Source organism: Nerophis lumbriciformis, linkage group LG24, assembly GCF_033978685.3.
Source record: "Nerophis lumbriciformis linkage group LG24, RoL_Nlum_v2.1, whole genome shotgun sequence".
NCBI classification, from domain to species: domain Eukaryota; kingdom Metazoa; phylum Chordata; class Actinopteri; order Syngnathiformes; family Syngnathidae; genus Nerophis; species Nerophis lumbriciformis.
Window position 1 is genome coordinate 35,392,218 of NC_084571.2, and position 21,109 is coordinate 35,413,326.

A 21,109-nucleotide genomic window follows, 5' to 3' on the forward strand; every position below is an offset into this window, starting at 1 on the left:
ACAGTGTATTTTTTTCTGTCAAAATGGAAAGTTGATTACATTTAGAAACAAATAGATGCATGGTAATTGCAGGCCTTTGCAGGCCACATAGAATGAGGTGGTGGGCCTTGAGTTTGACACATGTGATTTAAATCTTTCAAAAATATATTTTTCTAAAGAGTGTATACATCCACTCCATCCCATTTAAAACATATTTTCATGGTCGCTTTTATATTTGCCTCTTGACTGATTCAGATAAATAAACAGTAGCCTAACGGGGCTCGAGTCTGAAACCCAGAAGTGCCCGGATGTGCCTCTGGTCACGTGATTTCAACCCTGGCAGGTGGCCAAATACTTTTGACAATATAGTGTATATATTGCATTCAATTTTAATTACTTTACTGTTTTGTACTGTTTATCTACATGTTTTGATCATTATTGTTTATTTGATTATATGTAAATGTGTATATTATAAATAAAGGTTTATTTAAAAAAAAAAAAAAAAAGATAAACAGGAAGTGCCAAGTAGATACAGGCCATGTGATTGGTTCAATCGCCGGAAGTACACAACAGTGGCTACATTCTCTCGGCTAACGTTTTGTATTTGTTAGCTTCATTAGCCACACAGTTTTGTCGTCATTGGCATTGTCACTTTTATTTTTAAATAAAGCGCCATTTTTGTACTTTATGTTATGATATACGCATAAGTTCGGCGGAGACAAGCGTGTGCGGGCCGACAGTCACAATGGCGTATAAGCTGTCCCTCCAGTCGAAGCTCTCCTCCGTCATGGAGGCGATGGCCACATCCGCCCTGGCTCAGGTCCTCCAGGCGGTGGACGAAGACGCGGTGGAGCTGCGCCTGGAAGTGTCTCGGCTCCAGACTCTCAACTCGGCCCTGGCGGAGAAGGTCGACGAGCTGGAGTACGAGCTGACGGCCGCCAGAGATGACGCCCCCAAGCTGGGTAAAAGTCACCGAACCGTCGCGATCCAGACAGACGCCGATTCTGACGGTACATTCCTGCACACGCCAGACCGTATCAGCTTCACTTAAATGATCAACAAATCATACAACGTGTACGTACAGTTAGCTCCATAAATATTTGGACATTGACATAGGGCTGGGCGATATGGCCTTTTATTAATATCTCGATATTTTTAGTCCATGTCACGATACACGATAATATATCTCGATATTTTGCCTCAGCCTTGAATCAACACTTGATGCATATAATCACAACAGTATGATGATTCTATGTGTCTACATTAAAACATTCTTGTTCATACTGCATTAATATATGCTCATTTTAAAGGCCTACTGAAATGCGATTTTCTTATTTAAACGGGGATAGCAGGTCCATTCTATGTGTCATACTTGATCATTTCGCGATATTGCCATATTTTTGCTGAAAGGATTTAGTAGAGAACATCGACGATAAAGTTCCCAACTTTTGGTCGCTGATAAAAAAGCCTTGCCTGTACCGGAAGTAGCAGACGATATGCGCGTGACGTCACAGGTTGTGGAGCTCCTCACATCCGCACATTGTTTACAATCATGGCCACCAGCAGCGAGAGCGATTCGGACCGAGAAAGCGACGATTTCCCCATTAATTTGAGCGAGGATGAAAGATTTATGGATGAGGAAAGTGAGAGTGAAGGACTAGAGGGCAGTGGGAGCGATTCAGATAGGGAAGATGCTGTGAGAGGCGGGTGGGACCTGATATTCAGCTGGGAATGACTAAAACAGTAAATAAACACAATTAGCCACAACACAACAAGGCTTATATTTAATATGCCACAAATTAATCCCGCATAACAAACACCTCCCCCCTCCCGTCCATATAACCAACCAATACAACTCAAACACCTGCACAACACACTCAATCCCACAGCCCAAAGTACCGTTCACCTCCCCAAAGTTCATACAGCACATATATTTCCCCAAAGTCCCCAAAGGGGCAAGCGATCAAATGTTTGGAAGCCGCAGCTGCATGCGTACTCACGGTACCGCGTCTGCGCATCCAACTCAAAGTCCTCCTGGTAAGAGTCTCTGTTGTCCCAGTTCTCCACAGGCCAATAGTAAAGCTTGACTGTCATCTTTCGGGAATGTAAACAATGAAACACCGGCTGTGTTATCCGGCACAACAGTCAGGGGGTGCATTCTACGGCGGGGGTGCGTTATCCGTCACAACACCTGCCGCAATACACCGCTTCCCACCTACAGCTTTCTTCTTTGCTGTCTCCATTGTTCATTGAACAAATTGCAAACGATTCACCAACACAGATGTCCAGAATACAGTGGAATTTTGCGATGAAAACAGACGACTTAATAGCTGGCCACCATGCTGTCCCAAAATGTCCTCTACAATCCGTGACGTCACGCGCAGGCGTCATCATACCGAGACATTTTCAGCAGGATATTTCACGCAAAATTTAAAATTGCACTTTAGTAAGCTAACCCGGCCGTATTGGCATGTGTTGCAATGTTAAGATTTCATCATTGATATATAAACTATCAGACTGCGTGGTCAGTAGTAGTGGGTTTCAGTAGGCCTTTAAACGTGGATGCAGACAACTAAGTCAATTAACCAAAACTGTATTAATGAACAGAATAAATACGAAAATGATTCATTAGTATCGCGGTACTATACTAATAACGGTATACCGTACAACCCTAGACGAGTCATTTCCCTTGTCAAGAAAATGCCCTTCACAACAGTTGGCCAGATGAAGAAAAGTCTCCAGGAGGTACAGTAGGTGTAACTGTGTCAAGTCAACAATTAAGAGAAGACTTCACCAGAGGAAATACAGCGGCTTCGTCACAAGGTGTAAACCATTGGTGAGCCTCAAAAACGGGAAGGCCAGATTAGAGTTTGCCAAGAAACATCTAAAAGAGCCTGTGCAGTTCTGGTACAACATCTTATGAACAGATGTGACAAATATCAACTTGTACCAGAATGATGGAAAGAGAAGAGTATGGAGAAGGGAAGGAACTGCTCAAGATCCAAAGCATACCACCTCATTAGTGAAGCATGGTGGTGGCAGTGTAATGGCTTGGGCATGCATGTCTGCCAGTGGAACTGGGATCTCTTATATTTATTGACGATGAGACCGCTGACAAAAACAGCAGAATTAATTCTGAAGTGTTTGGGGCAATATTATCTGCTCATATTCAGCCAAATGCTTCAAAACTCATTGGACGGCGCTTCACAATGCAGGTGGACAATGCCCCGAAGTAGGGATGTCCGATAATGGCTTTTTGCCGATATTGTCCAACTCTTTAATTACCGATACCGATATCAACCGATACCGATATCAACCGATATATACAGTCGTGGAACTAACACATTATTATGCTTAATTTGGACAACCAGTTATGGTGAAGATAAGGTACTTTTGAAAAAAATTAATACAATTAAATAAGATAAATAAATTAAAAACATTTTCTTGAATAAAAAAGAAAGTAAAACAATATAAAAACAGTTACATAGAAACTAGTAATTAATGAAAATGAGTAAAATTAACTGTTGAAGGTTAGTACTATTAGTGGACCAGCAGCACGCACAATCATGTGTGCTTACAGATTGTATCCCTTGCAGACTGTATTGATATATTATGTAAGAACCAGAATATTAATAACAGAAAGAAACAACCCTTTTGTGTGAATGAGTGTAAATGAGTGTAAATGGGGGAGGAAGGTTTTTTTGGTTGGTGCACTAATTGTAAGTGTATCTTGTGTTTTTTATGTTGATTTAATAAAAAAAAACAAAAAAAAAACGATACCGATAATAAAAAAAAAAACGATACCGATAATTTCCGATGTTACATTTTAACGCATTTATCGGACATCTCTAGCCCGAAGCATACTGCAAAAGCAACCCAAGAGTTTTTTAAGGCAAAGAAGTGGAATGTTCTGTAATGGCCAAGTCAATCACCTGACCCGAATCCTATTGAGCATGCATTTCACTTGCTGAAGACAAAACTGAAGGGAAAATGCCCAAAGAATAAGCAGGAACCGAAGACAGCTGCAGCAGAGACCTGGCAGAGCATCACCAGGGACCAAACCCAGCATCTGGTGATGTCTATGGCAGAATCCCATGCATCCCTAACTCTTCGGGCTACATTATACACCCCCGCCAAACCCCGCCCACCTCAACCGATGCACAGAGGGGGGCAGGGGGGTGGGTTGGTGGTAGCGGGGAGATAATGTAGCCCGGAAGAGTTAGGGATACATGGGATTCTGGGTATTTGTTCTGTTGTGTTACGGTGTGGATGTTCTCCCAAAATGTGTTTGACATTCTTGTTTGGTGTGGATTCACAGTGTGGCGCATATTTGCAAGAGTGTTAAAGTTGTTTAAACGGGCACCCTCAGTGTGACCTGTATGGCTGTTGAACAAGTATGCCTTGCAGTCACTTATGTGTGTCTGCAGAAGCCGCATACAACATGTGACTGGGCTGGCAAGCTGTTTGTACAGGTTGTAGAGGGCGCTAAAGGCAGTGTCATCATAGCAAGCCCTTATTATTGTTGTTTGGGTGAAAATCAGCAGACATTTGAGAGAATAGTTGCTCTGAAATTCGGGAGTCTCCCGGAAAAATTGGGAGGGTTGGCAAGTGTGATGCTGTCAAGCGGCATTCATATAAAACTTGCGGGCCGCACTAACATTACATTTTCGTATTAAGGTGCGGGCCGCGTGTCTGGACCCCTGGTTTATACATAGCACAAAGCAAAAAAAAACTTTGTATGCAGTGTTATTTCATTTTAAATTTCAAAAGAGTTTTGTGGCTCCCATTGTTTTCTTTATTTTGTGAAACGGGTCAAAATGGCTCTTTGAGAGGTAAAGGTCTATGGGTTCCAGACTTCAGGCTGTCATTGACTGCAAAGGGTTTGCAGCAAAGTATTAAAAAGTGACAATTTGATTTATGATTATGTTAGTTTGTCCAATTACTTTTGGTCCCTTAAAAGGTGGAAGGCACATATAAAATGTGTTGTAATTCCTACACCATTCACCTGATTTGGATGTAAATACCCTCAAATTAAAGCTCAAAGTCTGCACTTAAAGCACACCTTGATTGTTTCTTTTCAAATCCATTGTGGTGTTGTACAGAGCTGGAATACTGAAAATTGTGTCAATGTCCAAATATTTATGGACCTAACTGTATGTACAAATGCTCAGTTTCGTTGCTGTGTGCTCGACGTGTACCTAATAGTGTGACCTGGAGAACTATTGTCTAATTCTGTCCTTATATTTCCAGAATCCCAGTCTCCTGTCATAGAGGGAGTCTTTGGACAAGACTGGTGCCTAAACCTGTGGAAAGACAGATTTCATGGCGGTCAAAGGAAAGACAACACAACATCTCAGCACGTGGACGATGTGGGTTTCTACACACAGCAGCAGTACATTTCCATGCACTAAAGGAGTCTGATTTCTCAAATAATTCATATCAAAAGGAGCATTCTACAACCCACGGAAACTACCTTAGTCCCACTTTTCAAAAGCCAAACACGATCAGAATAGACTAGAATAGATCTTTATTGTCATTGTACATTGTACAACAAAATTGCAAGCAAACTCACTTAGTGCAAATTCATAGATGACAGATAAAAAAACATAAGAACATTGTTACTAAGATAAATAGATACAAATAAATACATAAAATACAAAGCACACAGCTCACATGCACAGTCATTCTTTTTTAGGCCTTGATTTATTTGGTTATTTTCCCAGGTAGCCAAGGTAATGGACTCCTAAACAAATATGAGTGAGATGGAAAAAAAGCAGGTATATTAGGCAAAATAAAAGCGTACACAAACCTCGCCACGTTGGTTAGCAGTAATATTCCTGCACAACTGGCAAGCTTCTACACAACAATAGCTACCCTCATTTGAAGCGGTATGGGGCACAAACAAACCGTCAACTCCTTCCATCAATCCAGAGCTTACTGATTGAACTTCAAGACATTCAAAAGTTGTTGTTTTTTCCTATTCTCTGTCCAAAAATTCCTTCACAACAACTCTGTTCCCCCATTCTTTGCTTCAGACCCGCATCAAATTCAGCAATTCTGAGACCTTTTTAGGTATGTAGGTCTTTATCGTCATTGCACAAGTACAACAGAACTTTGTTTTCAGCACAAACCCGTTCAACTACCATGAATTGATTAACGTGGACCCCGACTTAAGCAAGTTGAAAAACTTATTCGGGTGTTACCATTTAGTGGTCAATTGTACGGAATATGTACTGTACTGTGCAATCTACTAATACAAGTCTCAATCAATCAAGATTAGACAAACAGTGTACAGGGTTACAGAACAGGAACGCTGATGGGTCGCCACAAGGCACCCCGTAAAAGATGGGAAAAAGATAAACGCTGTGGGAGGATGAGTAAAAAAATACAATCTAGACTGGGCTCCCAGGGGGCCCAGTCTGGAGTAAAAAAAAACCTCCATAGCAAAGTACATACCGTATTTTTTGGAGTATAAGTCGCTCCGGAGTATAAGTCGCACCGGCCGAAAATGCATAATAAAGAAGGAAAAAAACATTTATTATTAATTTATTTGATAAAACCCAACATCAAGAATAGACATTTGAAAGGCAATTTAAAATAAATAAAGAATAGTGAACAGCAGGCTGAATAAGTGTACGTTATATGAGGCATAAATAACCAACTGAGAAGGTGCCTGGTATGTTAACGTAACATATTATGGTAAGAGTCATTCAAATAACTATAACATATAGAACATGCTATACGTTTACCAAACAATCTGTCACTCCTAATCGCTAAATCCCATGAAATCTTATACGTCTAGTCTCTTATGTGAATGAGCTAAATAATATTGTTTGATATTTTACGGTAATGTGTTAATAATTTCACACATAAGTCGCTCCTGAGTATAAGTCGCACCCCCGGCCAAACTATGAAAAAAACTGCGACTTATAGTCCGAAAAATACGGTATACATATTACAACATACATCTTGAGACGTGCAATAGAGGGGAGGGAGTGGGGCTACGGTGGCAGGCTGCAGCTCTTCAGGCGCTGTCTCGCCGTCCATCACCCCTAAGGAATTTGCGTCAAGGGAGTTGGATGGGGGTTGGGGTAAGTGTTTGTGGCAAATATTTTATGTGGATGCATGTGTGTCTGTGTAAGCCTGCCGTGTGTCTCTTTTTGGTAGTAGTGTCATGTTCGTAGCCCAATCTAAGATATTTTTTTGATGCTGTCTGCTATTTAACATCACGGACGTCCTATTTTGTAATCTGTGCCAAAATTACAGCGGACATCAGGTACAAGAACAAAGCGGTCTGCTTTCCTGGAGCCGCAAATATGCCTTGTTTTGGAGTGGCGTTATAGATCATCTGGACAAGCAATTAATCCACGCTAAAAGTGTTCGGGAGGCGCACGACATATGACATATAGTCGCATTAGAAAGAGTGCATGGACACTTGAGACTTCAAATCTAGGTGTGAAAATAGAAATAAATAGAACTACATGAGAAATCAGACTAATTTAGTGCATAAAGTAGTCAGTGGGGCTTTGATGTATATATTTGTTGTATATAATCAAACAACTATTTTGTTACCCTCTGCAGACTACGGATATGTCCATACCTCTAGACAGTTTTTCTCCAAGCGACTCAACGGAGCTGGAAAAAGGCGCAGAGTTTTGGAGTTTTGAGTCTCTTTCAGAGGCGGTGGAACGCTGGCAGAAGTCTAATTTGGTGGAGCTCTACAAGCGTAGTTCCAGGAGCGTGGAAAATGCCTCAAAGCGGGCGAGGAAGAAAATGTACAGCCGGGATTTAGTTTTCGCCGAGCTGGACTTTGCCTGCGTTCACGGCAGCAGAGGGTAAGTTGTCCATGAAAGAATGGTGGATTTAGCAAACACAATTGTGATCTGTGGCTGGGTTTTCTGGAAAGCTGCGTTGTTCCTTTTTTTTATTTTATTTATTTATTAATTATTTTTTATTATTAAATCAACATAGAAAAAAACACACGATACACTTTCAACTAGTGCATCAACCCCCAAAAAAAAAAACTCCCTCCCCCATTCACACTCATACACACCCACTCACACAAAAGGGGTTGTTTCTTTCTGCTATCAATATTCTGGTTCCCACAACATGGACAACACTTCTGCAAGGGACACAACACAGTCCCTGAAGCACACTTGATTGTTTGTGCTGCTGGTCCACTAACATTTTCATTTACCGTATTTTCCGCACCATAAGGCGCCCTGGGTTATAAGCCGCGCCTTCAATGAACGGCATATTTCAAAACTTTGTCCACCTATAAGCCGCCCCGTGTTGTAAGCCGCATCTAACTGCGCTAAAGGAATGTCAAAAAAACAGTCAGATAGGTCAGTCAAACTTTAATAATATATTAAAACCAGCGTGATGTGGGCGCGCATGGAATCGTATATCAACATGGACAGAGCTGCGTGAAAAAAGCCACCCGGCCTCTTCGCGTAAACTTAAACTTACCTTAACCACTCGCTCATCTTTTCTTCATCCATCCCTTCGAGTTAGCTTTTATGATGACGCCGGCTGGAAAGGTCTCTTTTGGCAAGGTCTTCCTTTTGAATATCACCATGGGTGGAAGTTTCTGGCCATTAGCATGGCAAGCTAGAACCACAGTGAAGGATGACTTCTCATTCCCTGTGGTGCGAATATTCACCGTACGTGCTCCCGTTGTATCCACAGTGCGGTTCACAGGAATATCAGTTGCTGTGAAATAGTAATCCGTGTGCGGATGGAGAGATAGCATCTTTTCATGAACCGGATACCTGTCGCTTAGTAGGAGCCATTTTGTGGTCTTTACAGATGTAAACACACAAAGGAAATGAAACGTACGGTGATATCCGCGCGCTTTTTCTTCTTCTACGCGGGCGGGTGGTTGCTTACAGTAGAAGAAGAAGCGCTTCCTGTTCTATGGGGGCGGGTGCTTACCTTGGCGGTTGCTTGCGTAGAAGAAGAAGCGCTTCCTGTTCTACCGGGAAAAAAGATGGCGGCTGTTTACCGAAGTTGCGAGACCGAAACTTTATGAAAATGAATCTTAATATTTATCCATATATAAAGCGCACCGGGTTATAAGGCGCACTGTCAGCTTTTGAGAAAATTTGTGGTTTTTAGGTGCGCCTTATAGTGTGGAAATACGGTAATTACTTTTTTTTTTTTTTTTCCTTTTTCTCCCTTATGTAATTATTTTTATATTGTTTTACTTTCCTTTTTATCCAAGAAAATATTTATTTATCTTATCTATTAAAAAAAAAATTAAAAAAAAGGAAAGAAAGGACCTTATCTTCACCAGACCTGGTTGTAAATGAAATTAGCTTCGTTTAAGGTTTTTTTTTTTTTTTAAACCAGGTCCAGTCCAGATAATGTCCAAGTCGGGTCCAGCAACACACACCTTCATTCATGTACACTGAGAAAAAAAAATAAAGAAAAAAAAAATAGAAAAATAGAAAATTTTGGAACACAACAGATTGCATATAATCTATAAACAAAATTACATTTTCAAAACAAAAAAAAAAAAATGTATGTACAGTCCAGATTATGTTCAGGTCACTAAAAATTAGGGAATACAACAACAGATAGCATATAATCTATAAACATAATTACACTTTCAACATAAGCCTTTGAGGACTTCCCATCTTTTTTTATGTTTTTTGGCATCATTATCATTTTCAACCATGTAACTTTCTAAAGTTAAAAAATACTGAATAAATGTTTTAAAGAAAGTAATACTAAGTGAATATCTGTTTTTGGCCTTAAAAATAAACCTTTTACCGAGTACTACAATTAAATTGATTATATCATGATTGTCAATGAACTCTCCCAAAATAACATTGTTGTTTGTTTGTTTGTTTTTTAGCCCCGCTTTAAAACGGTGTCCATTCACCATCAAAGTGCGAGTTACACCTGATGGAAGGAAGCTGTTTGTGAAGGACATTAGTAGTGTGGATTGCCACAACCACGGCCTGTCTCAAGTAAGAAAGCACACTCTGCTGCGACTTGACGTGGAGAGGAATCATTTTCTTCACACCTGTTTTGCACATTTTTGCAGGTTTTAATGACCGGGCCTGATCAATTGGACGTGATTCAAGTCAAAGTAGAAGATTATATGCAGGGTGCTGCCGGCAGCTTCCATCAAGAAATGTTTGGTCATGAAAGTAAGTGAACGACTCCAATTCAGTTTGACAGGGTGTGCTTTAGGAAAAATACAATTATTAGTAAGTACTAAAAACAAAACTATGGATACATGTACCCAGATAAGCTATGTAGTCATTTCACTTGTATTAGTTGACTGCAAATTGGGCAGTTTTAACTCCGCTAAAATTTGGCATCAATCCAAGCAGTTGTGTGCGCGTCTATGTATTTACATGTTATCTATCTACAAACCCCGTTTCCATATGAGTTGGGAAATTGTGTTAGATGTAAATATAAACGGAATACAATGATTTGCAAATCCCTTTCAACCCATATTCAATTGAATGCACTACAAAACAAGATATTTGATGTTCAAACTCATAAACTTTTTTTTTTTTTTTTTGCAAATAATAATTAACTTAAAATTTCATGGCTGCAACACGTGCCAAAGTAGTTGGGAAAGGGCATGTTCACCACTGTGTTACATGGCCTTTCCTTTTAACAACACTCAGTAAACGTTTGGGAACTGAGGAGACACATTTTTTAAGCTTCTCAGGTGGAATTCTTTCCCATTCTTGCTTGATGTACAGCTTAAGTTGTTCAACAGTCCAGGGGTCTCCGTTGTGGTATTTTAGGCTTCATAATGCGCCACACATTTTCAATGGGAGACAGGTCTGGACTACAGGCAGGCCAGTCTGGTACCCGCACTCTTTTACTATGAAGCCACGTTGATGCAACACGTGGCTTGGCATTGTCTTGCTGAAATAAGCAGGGGCGTCCATGGTAACGTTGCTTGGATGGCAACATATGTTGCTCCAAAACCTGTATGTACCTTTCAGAATTAATGGCGCCTTCACAGATGTGTAAGTTACCCACGTCTTGGGCACTAATACACCCCCATACCATCACAGATGCTGGCTTTTCAACTTTGCGCCTATAACAATCCGGATAGTTCTTTTCCTCTTTGGTCCGGAGGACACGACGTCCACTGTTTCCAAAAACAATTTGAAATGTGGACTCGTCAGACCACAGAACACTTTTCCACTTTGTATCAGTCCATCTTAGATGAGCTCAGGCCCAGCGAAGCCGACGGCGTTTTTGGGTGTTGTTGATAAACGGTTTTCGCCTTGCATAGTAGAGTTTTAACTTGCACTTACAGATGTAGCAACCAACTGTAGTTACTGACAGTGGGTTTCTGAAGTGTTCCTGAGCCCATGTGGTGATATCCTTTACACACTGATGTCGCTTGTTGATGCAGTACAGCCTGAGGGATCGAAGGTCACGGGCTTAGCTGCTTACGTGCAGTGATTTATCCAGATTCTCTGAACCCTTTGATGATATTACGGACCGTAGATGGTGAAATCCCTAAATTCCTTGCAATAGCTGGTTGAGAAAGGTTTTTCTTAAACTGTTCAACAATTTGCTCACGCATTTGTTGACAAAGTGGGGACCCTCGCCCCATCCTTGTTTGTGAATGACTGAGCATTTCATGGAATCTACTTTTATACCCAATCATGGCACCCACCTGTTCCCAATTAGCCTGCACACCTGTGGGATGTTCCAAATAAGTGTTTGATGAGCATTCCTCAACTTTATCAGTATTTGTTGCCACCTTTCCCAACTTCTTTGTCACGTGTTGCTGGCATCAAATTCTAAAGTTAATGATTATTTGCCAAAAAAAAAATGTTTATCAGTTTGAACATCAATGGGTTGAAAAGGATTTGCAAATCATTGTATTCCGTTTATATTTACATCTAACACAATTTCCCAACTCATATGGAAACGGGGTTTGTAGATAACCAAGAGCAAATTTAAAAAATGTAGTTCATGTTTCTTTCTTCCATAAAATATCAGCTCACAACAGTACACCGTGGACTATCCGGGAGGTGCAGACCTTACTTGGCATCCTCGCCGAAGACAAGGTGCAGCAGGATCTGGTGGGCGCGGTGCGCAACAAGAAAGTCTTCCAGCTGGTCTCGCAAAGAATGGCCGCCGAGGGCTTCCACAGGACATGCGGGCAGTGCCAATTGAAATGCAAAAAGCTGCGGTCCGACTACAGAAAGATAAAACAGCAGAACCGGCGAAAGGCGTGGAGGTGGTTCGATCTGGTGGACGCCGTTTATGGCCGCAGGCCGGCTATTGAGAAGAGCGCGGGACACATGCACACGACGAATTCTTTGCTGCAGGCCATGGTGGAATCTGAAGGTAAGTATTCTACCTGCACTCTCAATGTTTTGACTTAAACATTTTGTCTTCTAGCACGGTAATCAACATCCAAAATTAAACTTCAATGAATGTAGAAATGTTTTTACTTCTGATAAATGTAATTTAGATTTTCCCCTACAAAAAAATGCAAATTTCATCAATCTTTATTCTTTCATCCTTGTTACTGAGCCCTATTGTATTGCACTAAGCAACCAGGACAGAGATGAGTGTATAACTTCCCTGTGTCGCATGGCGTCAGGTCGGTAATTCAATTACCGTATTTTTTGGAGTATAAGTCCGAAAATGCATAATAAATAGGGATGTCCGATAATGGCTTTTTTTGCCGATATTGTCCAACTCTTAATTACCGATACCGATATCAACCGATACTGATATACAGTGTTGGGACTGTAACTGTACTGTAACGCCGTTAGATTCGGCGGTAACTAGTAATCTAACGCGTTATTTTTTTATATTCAGTAATTCAGTTACCGTTACTACATGATGCGTTACTGCGTTATTTTACATTACTTTTTTTGTAGTATAAAGTGTGTTTTATCGGAGGGCTGCTGTGTCATCGTTCTGATTCTTCTTGTGTCACAAGCCGGAGAAGAGAGAGAGACACGCGCTCTGAGTGTGAGTGTGAGTGTGTGGAGGGAGGAGAGGGGGGAGGGGGGCGTTTCTGATCATGGCGGAGCCAGAAGTCGAGTTTGCTAACATGGAGATATTTTCACTACTTTTCTTTTGTCGAGCACAAAGAAAATAACAATTTAGTTAAATGTAAATTGTGCTTTGGATCAAAGATCCCATCTACTGCCCAAAACAGCAATTCAAATCTGCTGAAACAAACTACATAGCAACATGCTTCGACGAAGCTAGTAAAGAGAGACAGAGACTCCAATGACACTTCACCACGTAAGGATTTACTCTGCCTCTGCTCATCTTTCAGAACTGAAGGTACACACACTCTGTCAATCATAAAGAGGGATGCTAGTGGGCCAGGCCAATCTTTCCTTATCTCTAAACTAAAACTGGGGAAATGTGTAGAGTGTTCTGGGCTTCAGACATGATTTTGTGTCAGAATTTCTTGAGGAAAAAATGCCTGGTTAGGCTTTGTGTATGTAGTGTGTGCCTTTCTTGCTTTACAGCTATGCTGTTATTATGCTGTTTGTTACTTATGTATGTTATGTTGCAGCTATTTAAAATAGTTTTGTCAATTTGTTCTGGCCAGAAACAAATTGGCCTTTGTAACATATCTTTGTCTTTGTGTGTTGTATGTCGACCACATTGCTTAGCAGAGTTCAGTGATACAAATGTATGTCAAGTTGATCAACAGATTGTATTATTCTCCAGTGCAATAACAGTACTGAAATAAAGGCTAAAAGGGCATTAATTGGAGCTTTAAAAAAAAAAAGAAGTAACTAAATAGTTACTTTTCACAGTAACGCATTACTTTTTGGTGTAAGTAACTGAGTTAGTAACTGAGTTACTTTTGAAATGAAGTAACTAGTAACTATAACTAGTTACTGTTTTTCAGTAACTAACCCAACACTGCTGATATATGCAGTCGTGGAATTAACACATAATTATGCCTAATTTGGACAACCAGGTATGGTGAAGATAAGGTCCTTTTTAAAAAAAAAAAAAAAATAAGATAAATAAATTAAAAACATTTTCTTGAATAAAAAAGAAAGCAAAACAATATAAAAACAGTTACACAGAAACTAGTAATTAATGAAAATGAGTAAAATGAACTGATAAAGGTTAGTACTATTAGTGCAGTGGTTCTCAACCTTTTTTCAGTGATGTACCCCCTGTGAACATTTTTTTAATTCAAGTACCCCCTAATCAGAGAAAAGCATTTTTGGTTGAAAAAAAGAGATAAAGAAGTAAAATACAGCACTGTGTCATCAGTTTCTGATTTATTAAATTGTATAACAGTGCAAAATACTGCTCATTTGTAGTGGTCTTTCTTGAACTATTTGGAAAAAAAGATATACAAATAACTAAAAACTTGTTGAAAAATAAACAAGTGATTCAATTATAAATAAAGATTTCTACACATAGAAGTAAGCCCTCTTCGGGGATTGTAATAGAGATCCATCTGGATTCATGAACTTAATTCTAAACATTTCTTCACAAAAAAAGAAATCTTTAACATCAATATTTATGGAACATGTCCACAAAAAATCTAGCTGTCAACACTGAATATTGCATTGTTGCATTTCTTTTCACAGTTCTTTTTGACAGACATTTTAGTGAGAAACCTGAGCTTGTGCTTCACTGAGTTTACGAACTTACATTCATATTTTGTTGAAGTATTATTCAATAAATATATTTATAAAGGATTTTTGAATTGTTGCTATTTTTAGAATATTAAAAAAAAATCTCACGTACCCCTTGGCATACCTTCAAGTACCCTCAGGGGTACGCGTACCCCCATTTGAGAACCACTGTATTAGTGGACAAGCAGCACGCACAATCATGTGTGCTTACGGACTGTATCCCTTGCAGACTGTATTGATATATATTGATATATAATGTAGGAACCAGACTATTAATAACAGAAAGAAACAACCCTTTTGTGTGAATGAGTGTGAATGGGGGAAGGAGTTTTTTTGGGTTGGTGCACTAATTGTAAGAGTATCTTGTGTTTTTTATGTTGATTTAATCAAAAAAAAAAATAAAAACGATACCGATAATAAAAAACGATATCGATAATTTCCGATATTACATTTTAAATCATTTATCGGCCGATATTATCAGAGATAATAAAGAAGGAAAAAAACATATAAGTCGCACTGGAGTATAAGTCGCATTTTTTGGGGAAATGTATTTGATAAAAGCCAACACCAAGAATAGACATTTGAAAGGCAATTTAAAATAAATAAAGAATAGTGAACAACAGGCTGAATAAGTGTACGTTATATGAGGCATAAATAACCAACTGAGAACGTGCCTGGTATGTTAACGTAACATATTATGGTAAGAGTCATTCAAATACCGTAACTATAACATATAAAGTTTTAAAGTTAAAGTACCAATGATTGTCACACACACACGACGTGTGGTGAGATTATTCTCTGCATTTGACCCATCACCCTTGATCACCCCCTGGGAGGTGAGGGGAGCAGTGAGCAGCAGCGGTGGCCGCGCCCGGGAATCATTTTTGGTGATTTAACCCCCAATTCCAACCCTTGATGCTGAGTGCCAAGCAGGGAAGCATTGGGTCCCATTTTTATAGTCTTTGGTATGACTCGGCCGGGGTTTGAACTCACAACCTACCGATCTCAGGGCGGACACTCTAACCACTAGGCCACTGAGTAGATATAGAACATGCTATACGTTTACCAAAACAATCTGTCACTCCTCATCGCTAAATCCCATGAAATCTTATACGGGAATGAGCTAAATAATATTATTTGATATTTTACGCTAATGTGTTAATCATTTCACACATAAGTCGCTCCTGAGTATAAGTCGCACCCCCGGCCAAACTATGAAAAAAAACTGCGACTTATAGTCCGAAAAATACGGTAATTAAATAGCCCTCCTGAAAATGTACCTGTAATCAAAGTCCAAAATGTGCAACAAACGGTTAGCTCGCTTAAGCGTCTGTTTACTCTGTATTTCATGTATTTTGTTATCTCTACTGGTTTTCTTGAATGTGATTGTGACCGGGCTCCAGATTGCACACTGTCATATTGTCAGAGAAGGACATAAGAGTGTTGCTTCAACAGCGGGGTCTGAGAGTTCTATTTTTTTCAACACCTTCCTTTCTGTCCTTCACACAGGAAGTGAAGAAAATGTAAAGGTGTACATGTTATGGTGTGAATGAATAATAAGAAAAGACATAAAGAAATGGTTGGATTGAATATGTGATGCAATTTGTTGATCATACTAGAGATGTCCGATAATGGCTTTTTTGCCGATATCCGATATTTTGATATTGTCCAACTCTTAATTACCGATTCCGATATCAACCGATACCGATATATACAGTCGTGGAATTAACACATCATTATGCCTAATTTTGTTGTGATGCCCCGCTGGATGCATTAAACAATGTAACAAGGTTTTCCAAAATAAATCAACTCAAGAAATGGAAAAAAAATGCCAACATGGCACTGCCATATTTATTATTGATGTCACAAAGTGCATTATTTTTTTTAACATGCCTCAAAACAGCAGCTTGGAATTTAGGACATGTTCTCCCTGAGAGAGCATGAGGAGGTTGAGGTGGGCGGGGTTTTAGGGGGTAGTGGGGGTGTATATTGTAGCGTCCCGGAAGAGTTAGTGCTGCAAAGGGATTCTGGGTATTTGTTCTGTTGTGTTTATGTTGTGTTACGGTGCGGATGTTCTCCCGAAATGTGTTTGTCATTCTTGTTTGGTGTGGGTTCACAGTGTGGCGCATATTTGTAACAGTGTTAAAGTTGTTTATATGGCCACCCTCAGTGTGACCTGTATGGCTGTTGACCAAGTCCGCTTGCATTCACTTATGTGTGTGTCATAGCCGCATATATTATGTGACTGCTGTTTGTATAGAGAAAAATCGGACGTGACGACAGGTTGTAGAGGATGCTAAAGGCAGTGCCTTTAAGGCACGCCCCCAATATCGTTATCCGGGTGGAAATTGGGAGAAATTCGGGAGAATGGTTGACCCGGGAGATTTTTGGGAAGGGCACTGAAATTCGGGAGTCTCCCGGGAAAATCGGGAGGGTTGGCAAGTATGAGTATACAACTTTGCTGTTGTCCTTCCAGTCCAGTCTGCTGTTCAAGTGGACTCCCAGGTATTTGTACTGCCACCTCCCGGCCATGGATTTTGATGGGCTCCACAGGGGTAATTTTTTTCTTTCTTCTCTTCTAATAATAACAATTATTATTGTTATTCTAGAAATGTATTTTATGAAATGTATTTCATATTTCATTGCATTCACTTGTGTGTGTGTGTGAAAAGCCGTAGATTTTATGTGACTGGGCCGGCACGCAAAGGCAGTGCCTTTAAGGTTTATAGGCGCTCTACTTCTCCCTACGTACGTGTACACAGCGGCTAAAAAGACATACATTTTACTTTTTGAAACCGATACCGATAATTTTGAAACCAATACCGATAATTTCCGATATTATATTTTAAAGCATTTATCGGCCGATAATATCGGGCTGCCGATCCCTAAATCATGCCATATCATTTCACAGGGGACTTTGTGGTAAAAAAAAAAAAAAAGCAGGCTTCACTACATGTCTTAAACATGTTTTTCTTCAGCGAATGGGCTTACATTTGTCTAACTTTTTTCCAGTTGAAAATCTGGACTCCAGCTGCGACAACGGCGAGCAGATCACCTCGCCGGGTGGTTCGCCCATGAGAGCCCCGGCAGAACCGGGACCATCAACCCAGTGTGCCCCTCGCCTTCATGTACCTTCTACAAAGAGGAAGAGCGAGGACTGCAGCGTGACCGTGGAGCTGGACGAAATGTCCGCGCCAGCGCAAAAGCTGGAGGAGCTGCACGAACAGAACTTCAGGCAGAATCTGGAGCAGTCGGCCGCCGTCAACCAGGGCTTTTTCAGGGTTTTACATTCCAAGGTGAAGCCGAACTGAACCATGCTGCTTATTTATAGTATCGCAAATCCTCTCCTGTTGTTTTCAAATATTGTGTACCCGTGTCATAGAAGTAAGTTGTTCAAGAGGAGGCTCCAATAATCGAAAGTATGAGCAGTAATACGCTGTATTGTTTATAATAACTCTTCTGCTTTCTTTACACAATGTATGGAAGACATGACCCACAAAGGAATAACCTGTTACATTATGGTGTGGGACCAAGAGCTCTTGAACAAAATTGGCAATGTAAGTATTTTACTATTTGTCACTATTTCAACGGACATGCTCAGTGTTTCTCTTTTCAAGAAATGATCATTGAATGCACATAAAACCACGTAAAAGACTATACTGACATGAGCCTGCCTGGTATACGCCCACAACATTGCCACTTATTGTATACAAAACCAGTAAAGTTGGCATTTTGTGTAATTCGTAAATAAAAACAGAATACAATGATATGCAAATCCTTTTTAACTTATATTCAATTGAATAGACTGCAAAGACAAGATATTTAATGTTGGAACTGAGAAACTTAATTTTTTTGGCAAATAATCATTAACTTAGAATTTAATGGGAGCAACACATTGCAAAAAAGTTGGCACACACATTTTACCACTGTGTTACATGGCCTTTCCTTTTAACAACACTCAGTAAACGTTTGGCAACTGAGAAGACACATTTTTGAAGTTTTTCAGGTGGAATTATTTCCCATACTTGCTTGATGTACAGCTTAAGTTGTTCAACAGTCTCCGTTGTCGTATTTTAGGCTTCATAATGCGCCCCACATGTTCAATGTGAGACAGGTCTGGACTACAGGCAGGCCAGTCTAGTACCCGCACTCTTTTACTATGAAGCCACGCTGTTGTCACACGTGCAGAATGTGGCTTGGCATCGTCTTGCTGAAATAAGCAGGGGCGTCCATGAAAAAGACATTGCTTGGATGGCAACATATGTTGCTCCAAAACCTGTATGTACCTTTCAGCATTAATGGTGCCTTCACAGATGTGTAAGTTACCCATGCCTTGGGCACTAATACACCCCCATACCATCACAGATGCTGGCTTTTCAACTTTGCGCCTATAACAGTCCGGATGGTTCTTTTCCTCTTTGGTCCGAAGGACACGACGTCCACAGTTTCCAAAAACAATTAGAAATGTAGACTCTTCAGACCACAGAACACTTTTCCACTTTGCATCAGTACATCTTAGATGAGCTCAGGCCCAGCGAAGCCGGCAGCGTTTCTGGGTGTTGTTGATAAATGACTTTGGCTTTGCATAGTAGAGTTTGGGAACTGAGGAGACCAATTTTTGAAGTTTTTCAGGTGGAATTATTTCCCATTCTTGCTTGATGTACAGCTTAAGTTGTTCAACAGTCCGGGGTCTCCGTTGTGGTATTTGACACTTCATAATGCGCCCCACATTTTCAATGGGAGACAGGTATGGACTACAGGCAGGCCAGTCTAGTACCCGCACTCTTACTATGAAGACACTAGTGTCTGAATGTTGTCTGTCTATTTGTGTTGGCCCCGTGATGAGGTGGCGACTTGTCCAGGGTGTACCCCGCCTTCCGCCCAAATGCAGCTGAGATAGGCTCCAGCACCCCCCGCGACCCCAAAAGGGACAAGCGGTAGAAAATGGATGGATGGATGGACACGCTGTTGTCACACGTGCAGAATGTGGCTTGGCGTCGTTTTTCTGAAATAAGCAGGGGCGTCCAAATGCAGGCCTGCTGACATCACCTACAGTAGACAAGAGGCGATTTCATATGTTTTGGTTGCATCTTCATCCCGAATCATGTTATTTGCTTGCAGAATATGGAGGAAATGATCAAATATGGCTGCCAGATGCATTGTTGCAGGTTGTAGCAATACAACTAAAGAAGGGGTGAGCCTGCATACATTTCAAAATGATGGGAATATGAGCAAAGTGTGGCTCTCTCCAGTCAAATTGACTCGCGCAAAATGGGACGGACCAAGCGAGAGTAGTGGAATTTGCAGCCATCTGAATTATTCTGACTTCAAAGAAGAAGGGTTTTGGTCGAAGTTTGGGTAAAAAAGAAATGCAATCCTGAAAATCAGGTGTAAAGACAAGTCAGAACATGTAAAAACACAGAAAGAGGAACAGAGAAGATATAAGGTAAGCCGTTAATCTTCTATTTTGCGTCCTCTTCTACTGATGTTTTCCTGAAGATACCCGAGGAAACACTGAAAGAGCAGGTAAATGTTTTTGCTCATGTTAACTGTGTAAGTTTTGAAATAATCATGGATCAGAGCAACAAAAATACGCAATTAAGTGATCGAAATACTTGTTTTACATGCTTTTATCTACACGGTCTATGCCGGGAAATGGAATCCAGTTCTGTGGGTGATAGCATATTAAGTCTGGTGATTGAAAGTAGTTATCTACCAATTACTCAAAAAATAATTGATTTGAGGACAGATCACTTCAAGAACAAAACATACAAACCCTGTTTCCATATGAGTTGGGAAATTGAGTTAGATGTAAATATAAACGGAATACAATGATTTGCAAATCCTTTTCAACCCATATTCAATTGAATGCACTACAAAGACAAAATATTTGATGTTCAACTCATAAACATTTTTTTTTTTTGCAAATAATAATTAACTTAGAATTTCATGGCTGCAACACGTGCCAAAGTAGTTGGGAAAGGGCATGTTCACCACTGTGTTACATCACCTTTTCTTTTAACAACACTCAATAAACGATTGGGAACTGAGAAAACTAATTGTTGAAGCTTTGAAAGTGGAATTCTTTCCCATTCTTGTTTTATGTAGAGTTTCAGTCGTTCAAAAGTCCAGGGTCTCCGCTGTCGTATTTTACGCTTCATAATGCGCCACACATTTTCGATGGGAGACAGGTCTGGACTGCAGGCGTCTCAGGAAAGTACCCGCACTCTTTTTTTTTTTTTACGAAGCCACGCTGTTGTAACACGTGCTGAATGTGGCTTGGCATTGTCTTGCTGAAATAAGCAGGGGCGTCCATGAAAAAGACGGCGCTTAGATGGCAGCATATGTTGTTCCAAAACCCGTATGTACCTTTCAGCATTAATGGTGCCTTCACAGATGTGTAAGTTACCCATGTCTTGGGCACTAATGCACCCCCGTACCATCACAGATGCTGGCTTTTGAACTTTGCGTCGATAACAGTCTGGATGGTTCGCTTCCCCTTTGGT

General features: G+C 40.4%; 1 protein-coding gene across 2 annotated transcripts; it reads left to right on the top strand.

Moving 5' to 3' along the window:
• Nucleotides 1–537: 537 nt before the first annotated feature.
• On the top strand, nt 538–18,262 carry LOC133620475 (uncharacterized). 2 transcript variants are annotated; one of them, XM_061982029.2, is made up of 7 exons: nt 538–989; nt 5,230–5,348; nt 7,561–7,814; nt 9,839–9,953; nt 10,031–10,136; nt 11,968–12,318; nt 17,616–18,262. In XM_061982029.2, the coding sequence occupies exons 1-7, from the start codon at nt 725–727 to the stop codon at nt 17,912–17,914; spliced, it is 1,509 nt and encodes a 502-aa protein (XP_061838013.2). In that variant the 5' UTR covers nt 538–724; the 3' UTR covers nt 17,915–18,262. The 2 variants fall into 2 exon arrangements, with proteins under 2 accessions (XP_061838013.2, XP_061838014.2); XM_061982030.2 differs by having other exon boundaries at nt 538–941.
• The last annotated feature ends 2,847 nt before the right edge of the window (nt 18,263–21,109 follow it).

Coding starts and splice junctions, on each gene's coding strand:
- LOC133620475 (XM_061982029.2), top strand. CDS start 725: ATGGCGTATAAGCTGTCCCTCCAGTCGAAGCTCTCCTCCGTCATGGAG. Junction 9,954..10,030: donor ACAACCACGGCCTGTCTCAA/GTAAGAAAGCAC, acceptor ACATTTTTGCAG/GTTTTAATGACCGGGCCTGA. Junction 12,319..17,615: donor GGCCATGGTGGAATCTGAAG/GTAAGTATTCTA, acceptor ACTTTTTTCCAG/TTGAAAATCTGGACTCCAGC.